General features: G+C 38.4%; 1 protein-coding gene across 1 annotated transcript in view; it reads right to left on the bottom strand.

Annotated features, from left to right (window-relative positions):
• Positions 1–7,428, bottom strand: part of LOC117480668 (diacylglycerol O-acyltransferase 1-like) — a gene marked incomplete in the record, with an annotated part of 14,356 nt that extends 6,928 nt beyond the window's left edge. Inside the window, 7 exon segments of the mRNA XM_034128076.1 lie at positions 1,526–1,631; positions 2,054–2,106; positions 4,211–4,296; positions 4,778–4,818; positions 6,001–6,088; positions 7,023–7,253; positions 7,408–7,428. Of these exon segments, the coding sequence (XP_033983967.1) occupies positions 1,526–1,631; positions 2,054–2,106; positions 4,211–4,296; positions 4,778–4,818; positions 6,001–6,088; positions 7,023–7,252 (604 nt within the window).
• Between the last annotated feature and the right edge of the window lie 4,265 nt (positions 7,429–11,693).

Raw genomic sequence — 11,693 nt, 5'->3', positions numbered from 1 at the left:
ACACACACACACACACACACACACACACACACACACACACACACACACACACACACACACACACACACACACACACACACACACACACACACACACACACACACACACACACACACACACACACACACACACACACACACACACACACACACACACACACACACACACACACACACACACACACACACACACACACACACACACACACACACACACACACACACACACACACACACACACACACACACACACACACACACACACACACACACACACACACACACACACACACACACACACACACACACACACACACACACACACACACACACACACACACACACACACACACACACCCTCTGTCATTGCCCTTCCTGTGTGAACAGCAGCGCAGAGAAGAGAACAGACACACAGATGGACTGACTCCTTTACCTCCCAGAGAGAGAACAGATGAGAGGAGAGGAGAGGAGAGGAGAGGAGAGGAGAGGAGAGGAGGAGAGAGGAGAAGATATACCAAATTGGGAGTACAATAATCATTTTTCTTTAACTAGATGATCATTTAAAATGTGTGCCAATTGCAAGAGGACACAAGACACTAACTGTGTGTCTCATGATTAAGGTAGAGTTTGAGTTGCCCTAACTAAAGTTTGAGGAAAAGAGGACTGAGACTTTGTATATTAAGTATATTATGATAACGGTATGAAACACTGTTATGTTCAGCAAGTTGGATAACTAGCCCTCCAACCAGAAATATGCTCTTTTTTCGTACACATATTAGTACTAAAAAAAAGAAGCACAATCTTTGTTATATTGCATTTTCAACATTTGGTGACAGTCACATGTCCTGTTGAATGCAAATGAATGACACTGGCTTCCTCTTGAGTATTTACTTACTAAACAAAAATGATCATCCTTGTTTGTTTCACATAACCAAAGCAGCAACCAGACAACGCAAATTAAACAAAAACTGGATATATTGCTTTAAATGAATCACTCAAAGACATATAGTGTGCTGGTGAATCATGATCTGTAGAAAATGGCTAATTCTTTATAGGTGAGTTGTGCCGTTTTTGGAGGGCGGCCATGGTTTCTGTCAGGCAGCCTGATGAAGACAGAGGAAGGTGACCCTTGGTTGACCCCGTGCTGCAAACCACACCCCTACCTTGGCATCTTTCCTCTCCTCTGCACTCCTCCCTTCTCTTCTCTTCCCCTAAGAGCCAGCTGGAAATAATCCAGTCATGACCAACTGGTCCATTACCACTAACCGACTCCAATTATGGCTCTGTATAAGATATGTCTTTTACTGCACTATCAAACTGGTCGACTGTTCTCTGAAGGGCAAGGATGGGAATGTCCTCCTAATCTTTATCACGGTTACATTAACTGTTAACTACCAATGACTGGATAATGCTTTGGCTGCATAATACATGATAATATTTTAGTCAACTACTTGTCTCTATTATGAACGGTAGGTCGAAGCAAGGCTGCAGAGATGGTATCTTAAGACAGTGAAAAATAATCTTACCTGGGGTCACGGAGGGGACCAATAGGACGACTGCAGCAGGGAATGTTAGCATGTTTACCATGTTAATGCAATGGACCTGAAATCCCACACGTTCAGTGAAGGAACCCTGGGAAGAAAGAGAGGAAGAGAGCAGGAGGTTTTACTATATAAACTAAAGACAGGAAGGTTTACCATTTTTAATCACAATCTTCCAACAAAATGTCTTTAGTTTGTTTGCCGATGCTTGAACTTTAGTCTTTTGTTGTTGAGCTTATTATTTTAAGTAGAATGCAGTGGCTAAACATGACAATTGAAAGTATTGCTTTGCTTTGACCCACATTTATGGTGATGGTGGCCAAATGAAGTTTTCAGGATGCTCCATATTCATTCCAAAGTGACATATGCCCTAAATGCTGATGGTGAACATGTGCAGATGCGGTTGGGGAGGGTCAGCTAGTAAAAATACCTCTTTGGAGTTATGAAAGTGCTCCAAATTCTACAGTTCAGTTAAAATCCACAGTGCTCTGATGTTTAAGTTTCTCCACTCACCTTTGATAGCTGCCTTTCTGTGTAGAGAGCCACCAGAATGAACAGGTTGGAGGCTATTCAAACACAACAAGAGAGAGAGATTCATATCAGTTTCTCTTAACAGTTCCTTTCACACCCATGAAAGTAGGAATTTGACTCTTAATTTATTAATTATTTCTATTAATTTGATAAGATTCAAGACTCATGGGCGCACTGGTTTGTTTTTAGTATTTAAGTTAAGCTCTACACCTGCCTTTTTAGCAAAATCTTGCTGTTTCACTTAAACACAATTTAATTGTTTTATCTGCAGGGATATAGTCTCTTATTCTCAGAGCAGATACTGTACGGTAGATTGATTAACCACACACACACACACACACACACACACACACACACACACACACACACACACACACACACACACACACACACACACACACACACACACACACACACACACACACACACACACACACACACACACACACACACACACACACACACACACACACACACACACACACACACACACACACACACACACACACACACACACACACACACACACACACACACACACACACACACACACACACACACACACACACACACACACACACACACACACACACACACACACACACACACACACACACACACACACACACACACACACACACACACACACACACACACACACACACACACACACACACACACACACACACACACACACACACACCTGATGGAAGAAATGAGCCGGCACTAACAGAACATATGTGTTACACAGCACACGCCAACTGCTAGTTAGTTAGAGTGACAGGGCAAATAAATGGGTGTGCATGAATAAATGGGTGTGCATGAACGTGCACACACATATAAATCTAAGAGGAAGTAAATAATAGGGAACTTCCTTAATTTAACAGCTACAATATCCTGATTTTAGAAAGTGTGCTCATTAGCCACTGAAAAAAGATCCAGAAGTAACTTCCTTTCTTCAACATGACTGTTTCATACATTTTACCAAAAGAGAATTTGAACTGTTTTTATTTAATTCTTAGTTCTTCATCAAACACAAAGACACTATCCCATCTGAATAGCAGAAGACCTCATGGCACACTCCTGCCAATGTTTCTTTTAAATCTATTTTGGATACAGGCCTGTTGAGCATCTTTGACTAACAGCAACTATTGAGCCTACTTGTGCATCAAACTGCAACAAACAGCGCCATTTAGCACCTGCACAGAGCAGCCTTTGGGAGTCTTTCAGGCACCAACAGACTTAAACGACAGTGAGATACCTTACATTAGAGTCAGTTTTATTTTTATTTAGGTCCCTCCCAGGGACAGTTGCCGAACTGTAAAACTTTATACGCGGGTTTTCTAAACTTTCCCCTCTTTTCTGTTAGGCTACCATAAATTGTGGCCTTCTAATTTGCTTTTGTCTTGGTATTTGTGTGTGGGAGTGTGTGTGTGTTGTCCCCGCTGCAGTGACTCTCAAAGAACAGTATGCCCTCTGGGAATGAGTTGCTCTACTGTCCATGCTACTGTAAACAGACTCCCATTCCCACCTGTCTCTTTGCCATCGGGCATTAACCTTAACTCCATCCTTCTCTCCCTCTCCTCTTACCCTGTGCACCACTTCACATCGACCCTCTCTTTCTTCCTTCCCCACTCCTTTATTATCCCTTTTTTCCAACTTACATCTGTTTTTCAACCCTGCCGTTTTCCCTCTTACCAACCCTCTCTATATAGACCATAAAGCACTTCATTTTCTCTTCCATTTAAATAACCCCCCACAGCTTTTCTCCTTACACCCCCACTCATCTCCCTTTCTCCTCTCTTGCTCTTCATTTCTCTCACCCCCTTCCTCTCTCTGCAGCACATGCAGGGTGCAGTATAGTATATAGGGCAGGTGATTGTCCCTCTAGAGACACTGTAAGCTGCACCACTGCAGACTTTCACTGCGATATACCATAAAAATAAATATGCAAAAAACGTTGAATATGGTATGTGCCTGTGTGCTTATCAGAAAAGGAAACAAGTGAGATCACACAACCAAAAACATGTCCACTGTTTTAACACAGTTCAGTTAAACAATACATTAATTAAAGTTTAGCACTTAATGTTACTAAATGTAAATATGATTGTGCTCATGTTTTTGCATTTTTGTACTTACCAATAACAAGGCATGCTGCTGGCCAGCTGTAGGGATCCTTCAGAAACAAGGAAATCACCTGAATAGGGTCCACCAGAATGCCGTACCTAACAAACAACAAGAAAGAAGAAAAAGACAAATCCAAATTAAAATATGAATTTAATTAAATGTATATTAACCGAATACAGAAGCTGATTTTCAAGACAATTTATGTTATCCATCTTCTTCAAAGTAAAACATATTAAAGAACTACACACAACACACTTTCTTTACCAGGGAAATCTTTGGTTTTCGTTTTATTAATTGAATTAATTTCACCTTTGCACTTTCTAGGAGAGATATCAAAATGTGTCTGATAAATTAGATTACACGATTAGTAAAACATCTGTGCAAGATGATTATTTTTTGGAAAACCTTTTACTTGGCAAGCATAACTTTAGATTACACGTACTGTGTATTGATCCCAAATTGGAAAATTATATTTTTACAGCAAAAAGTTAACAAGATTATCATTAGAAAGGCCACACTGGGTACAGGCATACTGTAGAAGAAAAAGACAGGGATGAAAAAACAACGTACAGTACTCACCTTAGCAGGTTTTCTAAGAAGAGGCGAGCATTACTCAAAACCTGCAACACAGAGCAAGAATTAATAATGTTCAGTGTCTCTTGCCTGCATGTATATCCACAATAACCTTTGTAGTCTGTACGTTTCTTGATTTCTATGCTTTTAATTCAATAAATGGATATTTTCGCATTACCTCTCTTTCTGTTGCTCCCCTATATCTCATCTATTTTCTCCTTTACATATTTCCAATCCTCTTCATCCTCCTACCCACATTCTTTTATATCTCTCCTTCTCTCTCTTGGTCTTTCTAAATGGATTGTAATATCTCATTACCCAGCACAAAAGCTCTATGACTGGGGATAGGACAAGTTCAGTGAGAATGAAGAAAAAAAAACTCCTGCAATGAACAAAACAATCTGTGTTCAAAGCCTGGATTAACAGAAGGGCTAGCCTTGTCTTTTTCTCTCGCTTATTCCCGACACAGGAAGAGGAGGAAGATGTTGAGCTTGACATTAACTTGTTGTCAATGTTGAATTATTCTTGCATGTAATTTAATATTTTAAGAAAATTAATTGCAACAAGAAAAAGGGTTATGATGGGAGCTAACTTCAATAACTCAATAAATATTTGCGTTTTGATTATTTAATGAAACACAAAGTCTTTTGATAAGACTATTTTTTTCTATACTTTTATATTGTATATCATTTGGACATATTTTAATGTATTAATCCATGCCAGTGTATTTTCTGCTTAGTTCTCCTTCTGTTTTGAGATTAGTGAAAACAAAACTGGATAATATCGGATTAGAACAAGGCTACTTACAGTATGTAAGGGTACAGTTGTTGTTTTACTGGTACTTCACTTATTATGAATAAAGTAACCTGAGAACTTCATTTAACTTGTAAAAATAAGCCAAACTGTGCTCAAACGAATTGTAATTATTGCATCCATATTCTCATTATCATTGAAAAATACATTTAAATGATCCTGGTGGGATTTTGTGCTGAATGGTACCAAACATAGTTATTTTCTTAAGAAGACCCCGGCATCACTGGATCAATTTATAGCATATTCAAAATGGCCTTTAACAAATATTGCAGCTCCTGTGATTTGGATAATGAACTAGTCCACATTACAATTTGCAAGAAATTCAAATAATTGTTCAGCCCAATCCTGGTGTGGACATGGCTTTGGTAAACATTTATATTATCCACCCTACATTTCTATGCACACTTTTTTCTTACCAGCATAACCACACACCAGTTTAGGATTCCTCTGTAGTTACTGAAACCACTGGATGAACTCAGCAGGGACTCCTGTGTTTTATGACAGCTAATGAAAGAAAACAGATTAATGGGTGAAACAATGAACATCATAAATAGCTTAAAATACATTTATTTAAATTTCACTCACGAATCAACTATAAATCCAACAGTAAATACTAAAAAAAAAAGAAAACTGTTAAACCTACATGTCTAACCTCTAGATTTGCTGGCAGTAAATCAATCAATCAACACTTTTATTACAGACTCAGGGTCCAGATAAAAGACATTACATATAATAAAGTAAGAAAGGAAAGATTGGAAGATGAAAATACCAGCCTAAAACATTAGGCTTTATTAACACTAGGCTACGCCCAATAAATAAAAAGGTTGTTGCAGCTGCTCAGACAACTAATGGTGAAGTTTGTTTAAGGTGCGGTTAAATATTTGTCAAACTACTTTTATTATAGGACACCAAAATAAATCGTACTGATTTATTGCTCTTTAAATTACTGATCTGGTGCTTAGTCAGTTCACAGGGTATTAATTACATTATATTAAAAAAAAGCCTTTAGGCTAAGGGGATTAAGTTTACTCACAACTCACCCTGTTCATGGGGGAACTATCGGGCACGCCCCTAATCAATGAAGCAACCTGGACAAACTGGAGTAACGCTGGACAAGGACATGCAGGGTGAGTTCTAAAGTGTGTTATTCTGCCAAGAAGCACTAAAAATGGGGTTAAAGTATGAATGAAAGACACTCAAAACAAACACAAACAAACAAACTGGTCCAGAGCGACCTCAAACGACCCTGTACAACATGCCCTCACTGTCTGCTGCACTCAAAACTAGTTCAAAAGGCATGCTGACTAAATAGGACGTTAATAAAAGTAGCTTCAAGTGAATGTAACGTCAGTCGTCAGCCCTATGAAGTCTAACTTTTATACTAAACTAAACTTTCCTCGGACGAAACAACAGTTTGTTTTGTAGCTTTAAAACTCACCTCATTCTCTCACTTATGTCGTTCCTGCGTTTATGTTTCTCACTCTTTGATTTTGACCGGGCTGTTTCCACCATACGGTCTCGTTTTCCCAGGCCATTATCTCTTCCAAAGTCAGCGGTCACTGAGCTCTGAGACGCCGCTGCAGACTTCCCATTCATCGGCTGCATACTTCCACCTAACCCCGCTGCGAAAGTCGCCCTTCTTCTCAGAGTCGCGTCCGAGTCACCCATACTGACAGAGAAAAACAACAACTTTAAACTTACTAAAGTTCAACTCTACGGTTTACTTCTGATGGTAGCATGCCTGTTGCTCTGTGCGTAGTGTGGCATAGAAGAGGGAAGTGAACTGTTGCCAAACAATCCGCCCAAAGCTCAAATATCCGTACAATAACTTGGAGGTAGGAGGATGACGCCACTGCAGCAGCCAGGCTTGTCAGACTTTACCACGCTGCCACTGACGGATGAGTCAGATTCTCAGGGTTTCTACAATGCAGAGTTATGAAGCAATACACTGACGTCAGTCTACTTGCCTTGGCTAATCCTGTAAAAGTCAAATTCTGTGGTTTAGCTTCTTGCCAACTCATGAGGCCCTGTGCATTTGGTGCTTGCTAAATGCCAGAAGAATATGGAGGCGTGTGGTGCAGTGGGTTGAGCGTTGGTGTTCGGACCAGGGGGTCACACCCCTTTATATATACAGTCTATGGTCACACCCCACTGCAGTCAGCATGTCGTTGTGTCCCTGGGCAAGACACTTCACCCCAAATTGCTCCTGTGGGGATTGCCCACAGTATCGAGTATGTAAGTTGCTTTGGATAAAAGCGTCTAACAAGTGACATGTAATGTAATGTAATGTAATGTAAAAGAATATGATAGAATAGGTGAGGAAATAACAACAACTCAAAGTCCATATCTCCATACCACAGAGACAGACATGCAGATAGGTCTTTAAATTGTATATAAAAACAATCCCCAAAGTAGGCCTACTCTGATTTATTATAGGGCGCATTAAATGTCTAGCAATGATGTTAAACAAATAAATGTGCTTCTGTAAGCAAAGTGAAGTGGGTTTAAGTGGCCGGAGGAAGTGAGAGGCTCTGTCTTGGGGCCATTATTATTTATTCTGTATATTAACAACATATGTGAAGTATCAAAAACTGTTAAAACCATTCTTTTTGCAGATGACACAAGTCTACTCTGCTGTGGGGACAATCTAGAACAGCTATTGGTCACAATGGAAAAGGAACTGAGCAGGATGAAGATCTGGTTTGACCAAAATAAATTAACATTGAACGCAAGCAAAACCAAACTCATAATATTTGGGAATCGGTCGACCAATACAGAGAAGAAACTCACTATAAATGGCGTCCAACTAGAAAGAGTAACGGAAATAAAATTCCTTGGAATAATCATAGACAATAAATTAAGTTGGAAACCACATATAAGCTATATCAAAGCCAAAATATCCAAATCAATAGCAATTCTAAATAAAGCCAAATACCTAGTTAATCAAGCTTCCTTGTTTATGCTGTACTGCTCCTTCATACTTCCATACATGATGTATTGTGTGGAGGTTTGGGGGAACACATACAAAACAAATACACATCCTATCTTCATCCTGCAAAAAAGAGCAATACGAGTTATACACAAAACTTCGTACAGAGAACCAACAAATAAATTATTTATCAAACTAAAAACACTAAAACTACAAGACCTGGTTGACTATAAAACCATTCAAATTATGTACAAGGCCGCAAATCATCATTTGCCTCATGGTGTCCAGGGACTTTTTACACGGAGAGAAGGCATGCACATGTTGAGAGGAAACTGCATTTTCAAAAAACCACCCGTACGTACAAATGCCAAACTTCATTGCATCTCATCAAAAGGTGTTGGTCTGTGGAATAAATGTAGTGATGCACTGAAAAATTGTACAACTTTATATAAAATGAAAGTATTATTCAAGAGCCAAACCATTAGTGGTTATGAACAGTACCTGTAAAAATTCTTTTTGTTATTTCCTGTAATTGTAAAAGTAATTACTTCCTGATTGTTTTTGTAAAAAAGTATCAAGACAAACATGTCGCTGATGACGATGACCTAATTACTTCATTTATACTGCAAGGAAAATGTACGCTAGAAGGGGTAGGACCAGAAAAGTTTTTTAAGCTTCTTCTTGCCCCTGTTGAACACGACAGAGACTAATTTAAGATTTATTGTTGTTGTTTCTTTTTATTTCTTTTTTTTTTGCATTATCATTATTATTTATTTTATTGTACTTTGGTATAATTATTATTATTATGAGTGAGAAGGAAGAAAAGGAAGAAGCAATATATATTATTATTAGTATTGATGTATGTTTTGTTTCTGACATGTTCAATAAATTGACATAAAAAAAAGATGTCGAGCTACAACACGCTCCATGGTTTTACAAACAATGGAAGTCTATAGCTACAGTTTAAAAACAGGTAGAACATCTTTCAAAATACTTGCCACTGCCTTTGTGGGGCACATGCCTAATGATTGCAAGTTGTAATCATTAAGGCACTGCTAGTATTGTTGAACAAGTTCTGGCACACCCTTTAATGATACTTGTATTCATTCAGTGTGTTTACACCGTTGGCCTTTTTTTAGATTAGTAAGTGGATATCACAACACTGTTACTAAGTAGATATCACAACAGCTGGTTCTTTAAATGGAGTCTCATGACTAGCTAACATCTCAAAACACCAAAGAAACAACTGAACCTGATTTAAAGTTGAGCTTTTTATCAGTTTTGAGTAGACAAATAAATCTGAGCTACAGTACTGTAGGTCTTAATGTAGAACCTGGCAAGCTAAGGATGGCCACAGTAATAATTAAACCCTTTATGACTAGGCAAACATGCATAGTGTTTCTCTTGTTACAGCCATGGACTCAATTTGTTCACCCTCCACACATGCCAAACTTTACATGCTTTATTCCACATTTACCCTGACTAAGAAAAGCAAGTTTCTACTTTTCATCCATTGATAGTTTTGTGGTGCATAATGAGCATTACAGCCACGCTGGTCCACTAGTGTGACAAATATGGACTGTAAAATATATACCTCTATCTATGGCTGAAGTATTTCAATGAACTAGGATTTCAAATGATTCCCAGAGTCTGGGCAAACATAACGTCCTGTAGGTTACTTCTTGTGTATAGCAGCCAAAATGCTCTTTGAAATCTTTCATTTAATGAGAATGCCCTTTCTGTCTATTCTACTTCTGTGTGCTTTTCCAATCTGTGGTGGAAACTGATCAGTGGCATTGATCCAGCGTTATCAGTCCTTACTGTCTATAAGGTTGTCTTTTAGAGTAATGAGCCTGTCGACTGTTGCTGGGATAAGAGACCTTGGAAGCAATCAATAGGAAACTTATGTCTAATTGTTTTAACTCCTCCCTAAACTACAGTGTTTTCCCCAAACCATTTAACCATATTAAGCTCAATATCAATTTGCCTTTTTTGTTTTCATCTGTCGTTTTGCTCTTTTGTTTGTCGTGACTGTCAATGATTTAAAGCTGGTTTGATAATTGAGTATTGCAGTTGGAACAAAAAAAAGCATTGTTCCTCCAGTTTCAGCATTTTCCTGGTGTATTTTCTAACAACTGGTTGTAATCTTTCTCAGGGAGGCAGTCTGATATTCGACTGAAGAGACGCCTCAGTGGTGACGATGCAACATTATCACTACATTTTTATCAGCCTGCGCTGCAAGCCAGTAGAGGGAGTCGAAGACTTGAATCGTTTTTCAACCATTCAGTGAGTCATGCCATTATATTGTGTCTTATTTGAGGGTCCCAGTTGAACAACCTGAAGTATATTTATTGCCCTTGTGATAAATAAAATAATAACATATTTGTTTTGCTTATCAGATAATGCATTCATGAATACATTAGTAACAGTTAGTATCGAAGTGACTTGTTTTCATGTTTTGATGTGCAGTTTAGACAGTGGTGCTGGACAAATTCAGAAAGTAAAAATGATGAATCAAAGTTGAACTTCTCTGTATTGTACTGCAGAAGCCACTCTGTTGCGTGCAAACCTGCTAATGCTCTATGAAGTTATTTTTGATAACAGCTAGACATTTAACATTTAGAGAATAAGAGGTTTTACTTATGCATTATTCATGTTAACATTAGGGCCTCAAAATGGACGCTTTCTACACAAGATCTCTGTCTGAGCTGCAAGAGGCCGGTAAGAACACAAACACATTTCTTTTTTCACGTCTTTCATTCTGTATCCCGCTATAGATACATGACCTTTACATGACCTTTCCACTCTTTAATACCTCTTTTACCTTGTGTGCATTACATTATCTGTCTGTCAGGATAAACTACCTAAACATTTCTCTGATATGTGATGCTTTGAACATGTTATTTAAAAAAAAAAAGTCATTCATTTGTGGCTATAAACTAACAGGCTGGCTCTTTGTAAGCCAGTTAAGTTCTTCTTTAACATGAAAGTCTGAGAATGATCTCTCTATTTTTTATTCCGCCACCAAATACTTGGCCTGAGGTATTATTCTTGTGAACGCAATATCAGAGCAACAACTTGAAGGAATTTGTTAACTTTGGCGTTAATTCTAGTTTTCTTTTCTTACTGTTGTAAAGTTGGAAGCCATTTGTACTACATAATATCATTGTGTGCTATTGT

The sequence above is a fragment of the Trematomus bernacchii genome, unplaced genomic scaffold (genome assembly GCF_902827165.1).
Source record: "Trematomus bernacchii unplaced genomic scaffold, fTreBer1.1, whole genome shotgun sequence".
NCBI lineage: Eukaryota > Metazoa > Chordata > Actinopteri > Perciformes > Nototheniidae > Trematomus > Trematomus bernacchii.
The sequence above is the reverse complement of the archived record's forward strand: the minus strand, read 5'-3'. Positions and strand labels throughout refer to the sequence as shown.